The sequence below is a fragment of the Miniopterus schreibersii genome (assembly GCF_964146895.1).
Source record: "Miniopterus schreibersii genome assembly, chromosome: 13".
NCBI classification, from domain to species: Eukaryota; Metazoa; Chordata; class Mammalia; order Chiroptera; family Miniopteridae; genus Miniopterus; species Miniopterus schreibersii.
In genome coordinates, this window is record NC_138113.1 from 15,296,606 (window position 1) to 15,314,482 (window position 17,877).

Genomic DNA, 17,877 nt, shown 5'->3' on the forward strand with positions numbered 1-17,877 from the left:
CTGAGCAAGCCTGTGGCGCTTCGAGCCTACGGGAGGTCCTCTCCCCCTTCCAGGTGTAATGGGGCAGTGCCCCTCCCTCACTGGTTTTGGCCACAAAGGTTTGGGGGGGCAAACGATTAAAGTGTGGCAGCCACCTTGCAATCAGGTATTCAGAGACCCCTCCCTTCTTGGATTCTCTTCACAGGGACGGCCTCATTAGTAAAGATGAAATGATGGCTTACTTCCTGAGAGCCAAGTCCCAACTACACTGTAAAATGGGACCAGGATTTGTGCACAATTTTCAGGAGATGACCTATCTCAAGCCAACCTTCTGCGAACACTGTGCAGGATTTGTAAGTCCGTCTTCCATTGTTTTCTCTCCTGTCTGTCGTTATTTGTGCCGCCTCCCGGGAAGGTAGGGCAGTGATACACCGAACAGAATCCGCTGACCGCCTTAGGCCAGAAGAAAACAGGATGGCTCCCCGAATTCAACAGTAAATTAAAGACCAAAGCAAGATCTGCAGGTTGCGTTATGTTCTTTCTAGGAATGCAGGGCTGGCCACGGCGGGGAAGGCTGGTGAGCCGCTAACGAGAGTGAGCAGTTTCTCTCTTCAGCCCCTGCCAGGGAAACGTGCCACCCAGTGAGCCCTGGCACTCCTCACTGATCCTCATAAGCGCTGCAATTAAGAGGAGTATTCATCTTAGCCAGTTGCTCCTAGTTCTTAGTGCATGTGGTGTCAGTCACTAGAAACCCATCGCGGCCGGGCTCAGTAGTTTGTGGCTCCAAAAGAAAAAATCATAGTTTTGGAGAGAAGATGGATACACCATTTACCTGGCGCCTGACAGTGATGAAATGCTTCCCAGACGTTGGTGTAAGTGACCCTCATGACTAGCTGCGACATGGGCCTTTTCCTCTCCCCATTTGCCTGTGAAGACAGTGAGAGGTCACAGAGGATAGCCCAGGTTTCCCAGGACGCACAGCCAGTAGTGGCCAGAGCAGGATCCGGTGCATCTCCCCACATTTGGTAATTCCTTGGCAACTAAGGTCAGTTTGGGGCTGGTATTAAACAAAGGCTCTTGGGCCCTGGACATCTTCCCGGTGATACCCAAATTATAATAAGATGGAAACTGTGGTACGCTAGGTGAGGGTGGCCCAGCGGCCAAGTGAACCTGACTCTTGCTCCTGTACCAGATGCCAGAGCTCAGTTTTGTTGGCTTGTTCAGCAGTCACATCCCACTGCAGGCCCACATTGAATCCACAGCCGATAGTACAGGCTACTACTAAAATTACATTCTCCCCATCCCGTTCTTGAAGAACTAGCTCCTCCCCGAAGGCAGGAGTTGGGGTTTAAGCACACACCCCTCTGACAGTGGGTAAATGAGAGGCAGTGGTGACCTCCAAGGTGGCCCCACGTGGTCACAGCAGCTGATGTGGTCAAGGGGCAAGGCCAGCCTAACCACTCTCCTCGCCCACCGCAGGGAAGGAGAGCTTAACCTATCAGCTTCTCCACTGAGGTTGTATTACCAGACCACTTTATCATAAAATCAATATGTCTTCTTTTTCATGTTCCTCTCTTCCGATGGGAATTTTAGCATGTATCTAGGCCTGAAAAATGCTGCAATGGGATGAGGCCATGTGTAGCTCTCTGCTGCGGAGTGGGGCCCAGTGAACCTGTGAGGCCACCGCACAGCTCCGCCAGAAGTCAGGCTGAGATATCTGTCTTTCGGTGTGGTGTGAGAGTTGGAAGGCCCTTACCAAGTCTCAGGAGCTTATCTCTGCTCTCCAGTCCTTCTGGAAGTCTCTCCCTTTCATGGAGGCACCGGTTCTAGAAAAGCAACAAGGTAGTGTTTCTGGGGAGCATCCACACTCCTCCCCCAACTCCTCAGAGCAGATTTGCCGGCACTAGGTTGTTGGTGCAGCTGCGATGAGTTAGAAAGCTCTGGACTTGGAGTCTGGCTTTGAATCCCAGTTCTGTCCCTTATATTAACTCTGTTCTTGACCAAGTTATTGACTGCCTCTCTGCCTTCCTATCTGTAAAGGGGTTAAGACTTACCTGTTATGTTGTTATGATGATTAAATGATATCAGACATATGGCATGTCACATAGCTCAGGGTAAATATATATATATATATATGTGTGTGTGTGTGTGTATATATATATTAGTGTTCCTTCATACTTTTGGAGTTTAATGGAAATTAACTCACTTAAAATTTTAATAGCCCTTTTTTATTTTTCAAAATATATTTAATCATTGGTACAATTTGATTTGATCTTTACTCACAAACATTTTAAAAAGTCCATTGGTTTCAAAGGGATTTATAAATATAACTCTTGCCCTGGCTGGTGGCTCAGTTGGTTGAGACCATGCACCAAAAGGTTGCCAGTTCTATTCCCTGTCAGGGCACATGCCCGGGTTGTGGGTTTATCCCAAGTAGGGGGCATGCAGGAGGCAGCCGATCAATGTTTCTCTCTCTCCCTCTCCCTTCCTCTCTCTCTAAAATCAATAAAAACATATTTTAAATAAATAAAACCCTCTAGATATATCGAGAGGCATCGTAGGGGGATGCAAGGAAGCATTTATCAGTGACTGGACTACTGGCTTTTGAAATAAATTCCATTTTAAGGGTAAGGAAGACAGACAGACACTACTTAAAAGACACTTATTTTAAAACAAGAATTCCAGAACTGAAAGAGAGTTGCTAATTCCCTTATTTCAGGGTCTTGAGAAGTAAAGTGACTTCCCTAAGGTCACATGGATCTTTAGCAGCAGGTCTGTGACTCATCTCCAGGTCTCCTGACTCCCGGTCCAGTGCTCCTCACACACAATCAATCCTCCAAGTGTTACAGCAGCCCCGAGGCCTCCAAGCAGAGGACCGTGGGAAGTACTCCTACACACGTCCACATGAGGCCCCCCCTGCCGTCCCGGGCTGGCACGCTGACCCAGGGCCCCCTAGTTATTGAGCAAGCCTTCGCGAGCAATGCCCCGACTTCCCCTCCCGGGAGGACTCGGGCTTGACTACATCTTTTTCAGCAGTTCCTGCAGCTGTGCGAATCATGTGCCATATCCAGATATTAGGATGCTGCCGAAACCGTCTCCTTTCTTGTCCCAAATCAGTGGCTTTTCTCACACCCAGGACACCCGGGAGCAGCGCCTTCCTGTCTTTCTCTCAAGTGGCACACTGTCCTTTCCCTACGTACACGCTCTGAGACCTGGCCAAGTGATTTCCCCCACGCTCTGTGGCTCAGTCTCATCTGTGAAAATGAGGAAGTCATGATTTCCTCCCCCAGAAGGATACTGTGAACATTAAATGAGCTAATACACACAACGAGCTTAAAACTGTGCTTTTCCCATAGCAAGAGCTCAGTACACCTTAGATATCATTGTTGTCATTGTTACGACTATTACCAAGGGCTCGGTGAGGAAACAGTTTCTTACTGCTACAAAGTTTCCCAGACACGGGACCTTGCAACTTAATTTCCTGGATCATCACACTTACCTATTATAAAAAAGAAGCCCACGATGCCCTGAGGTGAGGTCATGCCTGACCACCCACTTCCTTTGCCTATTGTCTCCTGCCTGCCCTCCTCCGGCCATCCTAGGCCCCGAGGCCTTGCTTCCAGTCAACTGCCTTAATAACCCTTCTTGTCCCCAAGGTAGAACCTCGCCTTGTTCCAGGAAGCATTTTCATCGTAATAGTGTATTCTGGAAAACCAGATAACTTTTTAAAATTTATTGTTGACGAAATAATGCTGCTAAGGCTCAAAGGAATCACTGTCCACTGGGAGGATTGTTCTTGTCAGAAGGAGGGTAAGAAGCAGCCTTTATAATGCCCTTGAGTCACTTCACATTGGTGGCAACTTATTCTTGTCGCGGGGGCATCATGACACCCCCATCAGCCCCGGAGGCCACCAGCCCTGCTGCTTTCAACATTATTTTATGAAGTAGGTGTCAGTCCCCTGGCCTCACCAGGAAAAGGTTCGGGGTGAGCTTCTCCAGCTTAAGCTCAGCCCACTTACCTCGCCCCACGGTGTGTGCCTGGTGTCCGAGACCCACGTGCGAGTGCTGTGAAAGGCATGAGGAAGAACAGAGGAAGGTCCCTTTTCCACCAAGTTCCCAGTGTGTCAGGAGGGCAAGGACACGGCCGCCGGGATGTGCCCCGGAACCACGCGGGCAGATGCCTCCCGGTTGAACTGCACCCTCACGTCTCCCCGGCGACATGTGGCACTGCCCACACCCACTTCCTACTTGGCTGGCAGAGTCTGAGCCTCCTCTGTGCCCTCGCCCGAGCCCTGGCACAGGCAAACGCTGAGTAAATGCGGGAAGTAAATACACGAATGCACACCGGATGCTTTCCTCTTCTGGGTTCTTTCAAAGCACTGGCGTTACTCAGAAAATAACCCAGAAAACAGAAATGCGTTAGTGGGATGGGCGCCGCTTAGGTGGCTTCGTTCCTGCAGGGGGGCACCAAGAGCAGCATGAATATCATGAAAGCCCAAGACAAAGAAAGTCTCCCCCCTAAATTGTGCTGAGAGCGCAGATGCTGAGGTCCCGTAAATGCACCCAGCGGTTCCCCACCCAGCTCGCTCTTGGCTCCCAGGTGGAAAAGGGAAGCAGGATTCCTGTTGTCACCCGGCGGGCGGGCTGGGGGAGGTTCCCCTATCTGGCAGGAAGGGTGTCGGGAGCAGCTACATCCTGTTTGTGCTCCACTGGTCATCTCGCTTCCCAGGACTTCCTTCTTCGTGGCCTTGTTTTCTTTCCAGATTTTTCTTCAGATGCCCTGACATCCCTTTGTCTTTTGTTACAGCTCTGGGGCATAATCAAGCAAGGATACAAATGCAAAGGTAAATAAATGCGACTGGGTTAAAACATCTTTAACGTGACATTTGGGATAGGAATCCAATTTGTCTGATGAGATCGCCAAAGCCCTTGGCACCCTGGAGGACTTGGGGCTTTGGGGCCACGGGAACTGCATGCAGGGGCAGAGTGTCTCGGCAAGCGCTCCCTGGAGGCCTGGAGAGCCCAGGCCGGAGTTTTAAAGCTTGTTAGAAGGGGGCAGACCCCCTCCATCAGCTGCCTGCATCTAGCCCTCATCTTAGGAGCTGTCAGCTCAGAATCCTCGGCACACAGGTGAGGTGGGGATGCCAAGGTGGGACAGGCCTCACCCCCGGGCTGCACTGGAAGAACTTTCTCTCTCAGGGGACACCCATACGCAATACACGTGCAGTGCTTCCCACTCTCACGTCGCAGCTATTCCTTTCTCTACTGAATCACAGGCGATGGTGAGACATAAGAGAAAGCTTGTCCCTTTCGATGAATTCATTCATATAGCTCCCCCATTTAATGAAAATTTGTAACAACTGAATAAATGCATGTGACGAATGCCATGCACATGCCAAGTACTAGGCAGCTAGGCCTGAGTTGCTGCTTATTCACATAGGCTCATGACACATTGTTGATATTTGATTTGAGAAATTGCTGAATGTTTTATGCAGGCACTTTATACTGGTTCTTTTAAGAATGTGATCATGCTCTTGAAAAATATGATAAAACTGTTGGTGGTAGTGGGAACGGCACTGGGTGTTAAACCGGTGGGGTCAGACCCGACCTGGGTTCAGCAACCCCGGTACTTGAGTTCTGGCTAGGAAAGAATTCAGAGCCATGACTTCAACTGTAAGAGAACATTTATTTATTACATTACAGAGTTAGAAGAAGTAATCTGTAGAAGAAATGGGCTTAGGAAACTGTTATAAAGGCAAAGGAAGGGCCCTTGGAGCTTGGGGGTGAGGAAGGTAAAGGTGACTCGCCTGGAGGAGAGGGAAGGGAAGGAGAAGGGAAAGAGGCGAGCCACTCCCCTAGGGTCCTCTATCCTAAGGGTTTTAAGGGTGGAGATTTTAGGGGAGGTCCCAGGGGAAGATCTCAAGAGAATATTCAGCAGCTTTCCAGGTGTGTCCTTTCGGGGTTGGGTCCCCACTGGCCAGGACAGGGGGATATTATCCAGTGCAGCTGGTCCTGAGGGCAGCCGTGGGGTGGTCTTGCTCATCTGGTTTTGCTGCTTTTCTGGGCCTGGAGCTGAAATACAGCTGAGGCCTAGATGTTATCTCTAGGGAGGAAAGGTCAGGGGTCCAAGCAGCATGGCCACTGACAGGCTAGGGGAGGAAAGCTCGCCTGGGGGCGAGGTCCCACCCTCCTGTTGCCCTGCTAGGCACCCAGGGCTTTCCACTCTGGGGACCTTCGGCACCTGGCCTTGCTCCGCTCGTGCCTAACTGCCCACCGCGAAGCTACAGGAGGAAACATCCCGATCACAGGCGCCCTTCGGGTTAATATTGCTCCTGTGTGATGCGTTTTTCCTCCAGCCACCTCTCAGCAGTTGGCCCTCATTTCGCATGAACACAATGATTTCCTGACCCTCAGTAGGGGCCACATTTTAGGGCTCAAAACGAAATTCTTCCCTTTAGCTCTTTGTATCAGTGTCTTCGTCTAACTTGGATTTTTACCTTCAGGCAGCGAAGACACTGCAGGATCTTACTGCCCATTAGTTTTATCCTGAGTTCTGCCCCTTGTATCTTAAGGACACACACACACACACACTCACACACACACACACACACACTCACACACACACACGCACACTCACACACGCACGCACACACAAACACACACATACTCACACACTTTTATGAAGATAGTATCGGTTAAACCCTTGGATCCTCTTTGCACATATGGTATTTTCTCTTAAAGGCAGAGAGAGTGAAAATATGAAATCACCTGAACATTCATTACAACGTGACCTTTCTGTGATGTCATTACAAGACCATTTGAAACAAGGCCATCTGGGGGGGAATAGGTATTGGAAATCCTTAGGTCCTCTGATGGTGAGAGAGAAATATACTCTTTAAAATGATCGTATCTGCTCAGTGAATCTCAGGGAAACGTAGGACTTCAGATGAAACAATTGTGTGGCTACCTTCCAAAGTGGCCAAAATTTTCTACACCGAGTAGCAATTCATGTTCTACTTTCTTAACTAAAGCATCCTAATGGGAAACATCACAGAACCTGCTGCCTGCCGTCTCAAAGCCACAGTCAAATCTGGATCATGTTTATTGAGCATATGCCCACTACCTTTTTAGTTTCTATGCAAAGAAAGGAGGCGGAAGATATAATCGCTTGCCCTGGAAAAGCTTTTGGGAAATGAAGAATAAAAAATGCAGACAGAGGCTGAATGGAGGGCCACCTCGCTGTAAACGGTCAGCGTCCGCAGCTGGTCCCGAGGGGGGAGACCTAGAAGCTGAGGCTTCTCACTCTCGTTCTGGCTCAGGGGCCCCTTTGTCTGGGATCCGTCTTGCCTGGGAAAAACCCCAGGCCCACGTGACTTGCATTTAGTTTGGGGCCAGGGCAGCTCCCCACTCAGCCCAGCCCCTGCTTGGTGGCTCCCCAGCAGGTCAATGAATTGTGTAGAAGAAGCTGAACAAATATGAGAGAACTTGAGGAATTGCAGGAAGGCAAGAGTCCCACTGGCCCCTTTCCAGCCTCTGGACACACCCTGTGGGCCTGAGCCGGGCTCTGGGATTCAATTCAACACAGAATACAGGGGGTGGGGTGGGGGGACCAGCTCAAGCGCAGCCCCGGATGCCCAGTGAGCACCAGAGGCGCTTGCCTCTCACTAATCATCTGTGATTCTTTGGGATTTTTCAGACTGTGGAGCCAATTGCCACAAGCAGTGCAAAGACCTCCTGGTTCTGGCCTGCAGGAGATTTGCCCGGGCCCCCTCCTTGAGCAGTGGTCACGGGTCGCTGCCTGGAAGCCCCTCCTTGCCCCCAGGTAATGTCCTCTGCTTTCCTCCCAATAGATGGTCATTTCTCTCTGCTCACCTTCCCACACCTGGGCCCTGGCTGAGTTCGGGATCTAAACCTGGGCAGAGTCACTAACCACCAGGGCATTCTTCTGGGTGAGCAGCAGCGGCTACAGCCTTGAGGTCCCCTCACTTCTCTCTGCTTTGAGGTGTCACTAACATGCAACTCGCCTACAGCCAGTTCATTCTGCCTCTGGCCTGTTGCTCTGGGACCTTACCTGTCAGACTCCTGTTGTTTGCACCAACTTTGATGGTTTGCTATGAAGCAGTCAGATGCCAAATGATAGAATCATCTTTCCCCTTCCAGCGCAGGATGAGGTGTTCGAGTTCCCTGGCGTCGCTGCTGGACACCAAGACCTGGACAGCAGAGCCATCACGCTGGTTACAGGCTCCTCCCGCAAGATCTCCGTGAGGCTGCAGCGGGCCACCACCAGCCAGGCCACCCAGACTGAGCCCATATGGTCAGAGGCTGGCTGGGGGGACTCAGGGTCCCACACCTTCCCCAAAATGAAATCCAAGTTCCATGACAAAGCAGCAAAAGACAAAGGCTTTGCCAAGTGGGAGAATGAGAAGCCCAGGGCACAGGCCGGCGTGGATGTTGTCGACCGGGGCACGGAGTTTGAGACTGACCTGGACGAAGCAGACATGGATGAGAGCAGACAGGATGGCGAGGTCAGTGCTGGGCCAAGCGACAAGTAAAATCAGGAGAGAAACGGATGGGCTGAGAGGAGTGGTACAGCAAGGCCAGGAGGCAGCCCGGTGGCTTTGAAAGCAGAAGGGCTGGGAATCAAGATATATCACTTTTTCAGTCTTGCCATTGGCTAGTTACGTGACCCTGGGCAAAAACAGTTTTCTCTTTAGACCTCAGTTTCATCGTGTATAAAACTGAACTGGATGAGTTCTAAAGCCTAGTGAAGGTGACCGTGTCTGTGCACTGAAATGACGTCTCGGGGACCCACGGCTGGTGCGTGTATTCATTACACCAGTGTGCTTACTCCACCAGTCGGCCTAGATTTCCAAGTGAGCATCAGGAGGCAGTGGGAGCAAGAGGCTGGTAGGTAAAGGAGAGTTGGAAGCTCTGACCCGTTTCGAAAGGAGGTTTTGACAGCCTCGTGGAGAAGGGAGTGGTGGGAACGAGAGACCCGGGGACCTCGAGCTCTCTGAGCCAGGCTCTGCCTCCGCACAAAAATTACACTGAGCCCCTGGATGGCAAGAACAGGTCAAGATTACTCTCTGGCAGTAAGAATATGTATATTTTATTTATAGTGCTTCTTTTTTTTTTATTATCTTCTGCTAACTTAAAATAATTGACCAACATAGAAGGCTAGGAAACGTTGGACTAAACCAAGTTAAATATGTTTATCTATATATACCTATATGGACAAGTATACATATATATCTGTTTCCCTTATAAATTTTCTCAGTTCCCTTATACTAATTTATATCGTGACTTTCTGAGAGGGAGACCTCAACAAGGGGCTTGGGGCCCAGTGCTTTGTGGAGCACACTTTGGGGGAGTGCAGGGGGCATCCTTACCGGTGGGAGCTTCAGCGTGGGAGCCTTACGATTTCACGTGCTGGGTGGAATCGTGATCTTTTAATCCCCTCTCAATCGTGAGAGCACAGGTACCGATCCTCTGAGATGTTCCCGCAAATCAGCAGCGTTCTAGGAACCCTCTCCTTCTGCTGAGTGAGGCTCAGCCGTGCATGAGGTTCTCATTTGTGTTGCAGGATGGCTGACTTCGGGCCGGGGACACCAAAGGCAAGAACACTGACCTTTAGAAGGAGCGAGGTGACAAGCTCGGGGAAACAGCCCACCTCTCGGGAAGTGACCTGGAAAGATATCTGGACGTTTGCTGCTTTGTGACACCGTGGGACCTCCCTGATTGGACTACGGGGCCGAGGATGCGCCCTACGAACTATTTATTTCCTCCTCGCCCGGCCCTAGTCAGGTGCCGCGAAGACTGCGCTGCGCGGTTGGTGTTTCCTCGGGTCTTTCTCTGGAGCCATTCGTATGCGGGTGAAATGACAGTTTTCTGCATGTACTTGATACTCTCTGAACTCAGACTTTGCTTTTTCTGTGAGACTATTATTTCAGTATTTTTATCAACTTTTTGAGGGGGGATGTTTAATGAGAAGTTGATTTTGAGGGTTTTCTGTATGCTTTTTGGATGGGACCAGAACTTCACATTTTCTTGAGAGGCAGGAGCGCTCTTCAGACCCTGGAATGCGGTGATTCTTCTCATGACCACCTGTTGCAAGGAGACGTTGTTTACACTGTTTTTATCACATGGTTGCTATTAGGATGTGTAATAAGTCACACATTTATATATCACGTAAGTCTTACAATTCTACATCAGTAGGAAGCTGTTAACACGCCATGAGAACTCTCCTAATATTTATAATTGCCGTAAATTATGAATATTATAATTTGAAAATTAACTCTCCTTGTCTCACTTGACTAGGGTTAGCCATCTTTCTTAAGACTTCTATTAAGGCTGCTATTAGGAAATGTGGCCCAGCCGGCGTGGCTCAGAGATTGAGCGTCAACCTAGGATCCAGGAGATCATGGTTCGATTCCAGGTTCGATTCTCCGGGTTGCAGGCTCCATCCCCAGTAGGCGGCGTGCAGGAGGCAGCCGATCAAGGACTCTCTCATCATTGATGTTTCTCTCTCTCTCTCTCTCCCTTCCTCTCTTTGAAATCAATAAAATTATATAAAATTTTTTTTTTTAATTTTAAAAAAGGAAATGTGAATAACAATTAAAAAATAAATTTAAGTCTTTGGGGATAAAATATAGAAGGAAAAACAAACCATTTAGTGAAATGCAAAACAACCAGCAATTTTTAAAAACTCAAAATAGCTCTAAGTATTTTGTTTGTTAAAAAAGACAACTTGGGGGTTGTGAAAGAGAACCCTTGTGCTCTTCCTAAGAAATTGCCATCCATAATTGAACAGTCACAGAAAGCAAATCATCACAAACCACCCTTGAAAAACAACATTTCATTAAAAATACTAAAGTATCAATACTTTTAATATCTTCCTCTGACCCAAAATAACTACATGTGTGCCTGTTTGTTGCATGATGAGAGGAGAGAGCACTTGGTTCAAGATGTTCAAAAGTAGAGATGGGATTGAGCCTGTGGATCAGGACAATGACCTGCTATCGAGTGACCAGTCAGCAACTACCCACAGAGGTGCACCAGAGCTGTCCTGGTCTACATTTGGGAGTTTAAGTGTATATACCACATAAGGTTGAGTTCATTTCTATTTGGGGCAGTGACTTCAGCAAAGAAATGCCTTCCTTCTCTCTTCCCATTAGGTCATTGAGGGCAGTTCTGCTCAGCAAACATTTGTTGAGCACCTGCTCTGGGCAGGTCCCGTGTTAGATGCCCAAAGACAAGCAAATGCTTGGTCTCTACCCTCAGAAGCTGAGAGCCTGTGGGCATTAAAGCAAGATGGTTGCTTAAAATACAGTCCCAAATTTGCTAGAACTGACTTAATTGTGTGGCTCAGAGATCAATTTGCAGAAATATTGAAAATTAAATGAAGTTATTCGTTGAGGGAGCTGTGACTAAGCCACGTAATGAGAGAACTCACTTAACCATATGGAAGCACCACAGAAGGCAAACCGCCACCCCCAAGTGTTGGTTCTGTATATATATACTATCTATTCCTATTCATAAATGCAATGAAATACATGTTAACAAAATTAAAAACAGAAACTGGCAATTTAAGTACAAGCAACCTTTCTTGTGTGTGTGTGTTTTTTTAATTTAAGAAAATTCAGGAAGAAACTTGTTAATAAATGTTCTACTGTTCGTTTTCTTTTCAGAGCAGTGGTATCACTTGCCACTCAGTGGGTGCTAATTTTGAGTATCACATATAAGAAGAATTTTACATTGTCAGTCTTCCTATGACAAAGATACTCAATGTACCTTGAGTAAAAAACAAACACAAACATAAAATAAAATAAATAAAATAAAATAATAAACGTGTGTGTATATGTATATAAATATACACACAAACACTATTATTATTTGTATAAATCTGAGTCCATAATGAACATCTTTATAATTTTGATTACATCATTTATGCACAACCAATGGGGACTGTGATGTTTCCAATCTGTCAATTTCCCATAATCAGCAAATGAGCAAAATAGGCAAACCAGTGGTGAAGCAGAAAGATATTCCCCCAGACTGTCCTTTATGGTTTTGATGATCATGGCCACCTTTTAGGTGAAGAGCAAAAACAAAACTCTTAACAGTGAACATTACAAGGTACCAGGAGAGTACATGTTAGATGATGCAACTGAGTCTTCATGGAAGGGTGTACAAATTGGGTTGATGCGTTTTGAAAGACTTAGGTTGAGTGGCTGTCTCCTGGAGCAATAATGTTCCCAGATTTTGATGGTAACAGAGTCCAAAAGTCAGAAGGGTCCCCTGTTTAATAATGCAGGACTCCTACAGAAGAGAGCTGTTAATGATGGTAGGAGCGTGGTATTCCTAAGATAAACACATTGGTTTTGCCAAAATATACAAGACTCTAGAATGACTGAGGAGGTCATTCCAGTCAAATGAGATTACCACAATATATCTTCGGCATGCAATCCACAACCAGATTTAAATTCCGTCTTTGACCGTTAGAGTCATGAGATCCTGGGCAAGTCATGTACATCTATTTGAGCTTCAATTTCCTGATCTGAAGAAGAGAGATTCCACCACCTTCCTCAACTACCTCATAGAGTTGTTCTAAAGATCTTGTCGAATGATACATGTAAAAGTACATTGCGAAGACCTTTTAAGTGAGTGAATGCTGTTTTTCAATTAAGCAGGGCTCTACTCTAAAATTGCCTTCCAGATCTCAGACTCTGTGACACATGGCTGCGTACTTTAGAGGCTCTAAATACAACATTGAACTAAGTTTTGTGTGAAATAAGGCTTATTTAAACAAAGAAGTATACATGAAAAGTATTCAGAGGAGTTTTTCTTACTCCTGGCACTAAGAGTGTGTGGAGCTAGTTCTGGTCTGTTTTCTAACATCAGTTATTCTTGCTCTGTTTGAAAACAGGCAAGATGAAACCAAATGGGTAAAACATAAATGAGTTTAGAGAAAAATAGGGCAAAATATAAACCTGGTTAAGAGGCCAGCTCTTAAGCCTGGCTGGGTGTGGCTCAGCGGTTGAGCATCGACCTAGGATCCAGGAGATCGGGGTTCGATTCCCAGTCAGGGCACATGCCCGGGTTGTGGGCCTGATCCCCAGTCGGGGGTGAGCAGGAGGCAACCGGTCAATGGCTCTCTCATCATTGGTGTCTCTCTCGCTCTCCCTCTCCCTTCCTCTCTCTGAAATCAATAAAGGTATATTAAAAAAAAAGCCAGCTCTTGAAAGAACTTAGTTTACTACAGGGAGACAAGAAGAACGCAGAAATTAACTTTTAAAATAAAAAGTACGTCATTTATTTTACAGCCACTCAAGGTGATAATGTTAGGAAGCTCCTTGGAATTTAAGGCTCATCAGGAAATAGCTTTCTCGGACTGCATCCCAAACCTGCCTGCTGAAGTCCAGAGAGTAGCTGGGCCTCAAAAATATTTAGTTAATTTTCTTTTTTAAGATGTTAATGGCAAGTACGTTGGAATTCACATTCAGTGACTTGCAGTTTATATATAATAGCACAAGGAGAGAAAGCAAAACCCAGGCAGCTGATCCGAGCCCTTCGAAAATAAAATGTCATAGAAACCAGAAAAGGGAAGGGAGGAAGAGTTTGGGATCAGGTAAAACACATGAATCAAATGAAACAACCACTCAGTGCAACTGTAAACCTTGATTGGAATCTGGGTCGAAAAATAAATAAAGCAGACACTGTGGGGGAGCAATCGGGGAAATCTAAATATGGACTATACGTTAAATGACATATTGAATGAATATTAATTTACTTCAGTTGATAGTGATTTTAGGGTTATTCAAGAGAATGTCTTTTTTTTTTTTTAGGAAATGCCTGCTGATGTAGTTAGGGATGAAGCGTCAGTCTCTGTAATTTACTTTCAAATGGTTCCGTTTAAAAGAAAAGTTTTTACGTAGAGAGAGAGAGAGAGCAAATGCGGCAAGATGTTGACAGCTGTGAATCTAGGTGACGGGTACATGGATGTTCATTGCACTATTTTTTTAAACTTTTCTGAAGCTTTGTAGTTTAAAACAAAGCTCAGGAAAAAAATCATTAATTCTTTTCTGACTGGAAATTATTTAAAAAGCAACAGTGAGAATAAAAAACAGAAAACAAATTCCATTTGCAGGGAAACTAGGGGAGACCTGGCCCCCTGGGTGTGATGGAGGGAAAATGGCCCGAGGGGGCCGAGGTCGCCCAGGGAGGCCCGCAGCAGGGCCTGGGGAACTGCAGGAGTGGAGCGGGTTCCTTGACTGCAACACAGCGAACAGAAGCCGCGTAGCAGCAAGTACCCTCCTCAGAGCGACAGGGCGCAGGCTGGAGCGCGTCCCTCGGTCCCCTCGCCCGCAGAAGGCAGGGACACCCGGGGCCGCGGCTCCTCCTGGCCCGGCTGGGTTCTGAGAAGCAGAGTCGGAGCGCACAGTCAGGGAAAATTTGGAAGAAGTGATCTGTCTCCAGGATAGTAGAGTGCGGCTCGTCCTTTTGGTGGGAAAAAATATTCCTGCACTTGCCAATCCGCGCCAGAGGTGAAGGCTGACTGAACTGGCGTGCAGAATGGCGTAAGGCTCGTTTCGCTTGGCTCGAGGCCCTATCCGGGCTGCTTCTCTCAATGAACTTCCCACAGAGTTTGGGTAGAAGCTCAAAATTAGAGTTAAGACAGAACAAAACCCAGGGCAGAGTAGAGAAAAAAAGGGCAGTTAAACAAATGTCAGAAGACCTCTTACCTGAAAAAAAAACCCCGCCACAAACAAACATGCTACAGGGCACATGAAAAGAGCTTCTCCAAGAAATGAATTAGTTCATTCATTTAATGAATTCCTGATCCACAGGAACCATTATAGTAATAGATGCTTATTGTTGTTTTAAGCTATTTTTAGGATATTCTGTTACACAGTAGATAACTAATGCAATTCCCTACTGGGGGATCAAACCATAACCTTTGGGTTATCTACTCTACTGCACAGAAATAATTTATATCTCTATAAGATAAAAACATCTGCATTTCAGCAAGTTTTCTTCAAGATAACCTTTGAATTTCTTACTGCGATCCCCCCAAAACACTAAGAGGATTTTTTTTTTTTTTTTTTTTGCATTAGCAAATTGATTTTAAAGTTCATAGGGGTGAAATAAACTTAGCTAGGAAATATCTGAAAAAGAGTAAGGACTGAATACTACTTAGCCCTGTCAGATACTAAAAGAAAGTAAAAGAAGAGGAAATACTGTAATCAAGTATATGATAAAGTGGGCAGTTCATGTCACCTCAGAAAAAGATATCATTCAGTAACATGATTTGAGACAATCGGATAGCAATCTTAAAATAAATTTGGATTTATAGCTCAAAGCTTACACCATGATTATTTCCAAATGAACGAAAGATTTAAAATGGAAAAAAATTAAACCATATTATAAACTACGAGGTAATTATTTCAAATTATTATTTTGAATAGGGAAAGCCTTTCAAAGTATGACACGGTAGCCAGAAGCCATAAAAGAAATTGATAAAATCAGTTATGTAAAAATAAATAAAAATTCTGAGTGGCTCATTACACCAAAAGTTAAGCCAAAAGGTAAAATATATTTCAGGATATTTTTCAAGTCATATCACCATCACAGACCTAATTTACCTAACACATAAAGTGCTACAAATTCGTAAGACAAATTCAACATATTGGTTTCAAATTCACACCGAAGCAAATCCAATGGACTCATGAAAGCATGTCACCCTCCTCACTAAGAAGAAATGCAACCTAAAACTACACTGTGATAACAGCTGTCACTCATCAGACTCAAAAACTAAACACAACTTTGTTGGCATGAGTGTGGGGAAACAGATTTACTATTATTCAGAGATCACTGTTGCAAATGTAAATTTGTGGAAGCTCGAGGAAGACCATTTTGGCAATATCCGTCTAAATTAGATGGTCATTCTTTCAACAATAAAGATAAATTTGTAAAAAATTAGACCAGGCCTGGCTGGTGTGGCTCAGCAGTTGAGCATCAACCTATGATCCAGGCTATTGAGGTTTGATTCCCGGTCAAGGCACATGCCCGGGTTTCGGGCTCGATCCCCAGCAGGAGGCGTGCAGGAAGCAGCCGATCAATGACTCTCATCATTGATGTTTCTATCTCCCTTCTACTTCTCCCTTCCTCTCTCTGAAATCAATAAAATATATATTAAAAAAATTAGATCAGTGTTTTCTTTTTGACCTAGTAATTCCACGTCTGGGAATTTATCCTAAAGATTGATAATAGCAGGAGCGGCAGCAACTAACATACTGTATGTCAGGCTGCTCTAAGTAGTTTACACTGGGTGATTCCCTGGATCTGCACTAACCTGAGTTCCTGCTGCTGAAGAACTTGGGGCACGGACAAGTTAAGTTATAGGCCACACAGCTAGGACGGAAGCAGGCTTCAAACCCCAGGGGTATGTTCCAGAACCCAGACTCTTCTTCCTAGTGACCTCTCAAGATACACTTGGATATAAGGCAAATACAGAGTGAACATGGTTTTCACAACAGTCCTGTTGGGGGTAGGAAATGACTGGACATCACCCGGGATCCATCAGGAAGGCTCTGGTTAAATAAATGGTCACATCCATACAGTGTAGTGCCATTCAGATGCTTACAGGAAGGGAAGAAACTCCTTATGAGTTGATATGGAAACGCCTTCTAAATACATTTTAAATAAAAATCAAGGTGAAAAATAGTATGTGTTGCAGGCCATCATTTGAATACAAATGGGGGAAAGTGAATATATTCATATTTTTCTCTCTCTTTTTTTTTTTTTCTGCAAAAGCTTTATTGTTTCCATTTGGCCCGATGCATGGGCGAGGGCTCCGGGGGGTTAAAAGGATGGCTAGTGGTTTTGGGGAGAGGCCCAGGCAGAAGCCAGACCCCAGGGGGAGGCAGGGGGGCCCTCGGCGGCCTCTGGGCTCCAAAGGCTCCTGGTCTGCCTGAGGGGAGCCTTTGGGAGACTCGCCCAGCCCAGCCCGGGGCCGGCCGCGGGTGAGTCAGGTGTCGCCCATCTCCTGAGGGGTCTCACCTGCCCGCCTGCTCGCCTGCCCGCCTGCTCACCTGCCCGCCTGCTCACCTGCTCACCTGCCCGCCTGCTCACCTGCTCACCTGCCCGCCTGCTCACCTGCCCGCCTGCTCACCTGCTCACCTGCCCGCCTGCTCGCCTGCTCACCTGCCCGCCTGCTCGCCAGGACGCGGGTCCCGGGCGCAGAGCTGCGGGTCTGCGCGCAGCACCCGGCCTGCAGGTCCGCGGGGCCGGGCCCCTCCCCGCGCCGCGGCCGCTCCCGTGGCGCCCCGAGTTCTGCCCCGGTCACCCTGGAAGATGGTGTGACCCTCCGGAGCCACGTCCCCGCGGTGGAAACGGCCCAGAGAGGTGGGTGCGGGGCCCCGACGGCCGCCTCCGCCGGGGGGGGGGGGTCACCCTGAAACCCGGGAGCGCGGGGCTGTGGGCAGCGAGGCGGTCAGGTCTGAAATCGGTGTGGCTGGTCTCGGAGGCTGAGCACGGCCGAGGGGGTCCCCGGGTGGTGAGTGGGCAGAGGCTGGAAGAAGGGGCGCCCCGGGCCTGTGCCGACCGGACACTGTTGAGGCAACCGCGGGGGGCACTCTATTATTATTTTTTATATTTTTACAAAATCTCTGCAAGAGGACACACACCCCACACACCCCTTTAGCGCGTTCAATGTCTTGGGAGGAAAACTGTTGGCAGAGGGGCAACAGTGAGGAGGCTTCCTTGAATGACTTATTTCTGCATTGAAAATTGTGAGCCATGTATTTATTACCTACTCAAACATTTAACGAGTAAGAATAATAAACGGTCGGGACCCTCCTTAGGGCCTGCGGCACAGAGGAGCACGTTGGGGCAGGTGAC

The 17,877-nt window shown here is 47.2% G+C and overlaps 1 protein-coding gene across 3 annotated transcripts in view; it reads left to right on the plus strand.

The window, feature by feature from the left end:
* RASGRP3 (RAS guanyl releasing protein 3) overlaps nucleotides 1–11,663 on the plus strand; it is an 89,048-nt gene extending 77,385 nt beyond the window's left edge. For all 3 annotated transcript variants that reach the window (XM_081156126.1, XM_081156128.1, XM_081156127.1), the window contains exons 14-18: nucleotides 185–332; nucleotides 4,787–4,823; nucleotides 7,676–7,801; nucleotides 8,140–8,504; nucleotides 9,563–11,663. In XM_081156126.1, the coding sequence (XP_081012252.1) occupies nucleotides 185–332; nucleotides 4,787–4,823; nucleotides 7,676–7,801; nucleotides 8,140–8,504; nucleotides 9,563–9,571 (685 nt within the window). In that variant the 3' untranslated portion in view covers nucleotides 9,572–11,663. The remainder of the gene's footprint in view (nucleotides 1–184; nucleotides 333–4,786; nucleotides 4,824–7,675; nucleotides 7,802–8,139; nucleotides 8,505–9,562) is intronic.
* The last annotated feature ends 6,214 nt before the right edge of the window (nucleotides 11,664–17,877 follow it).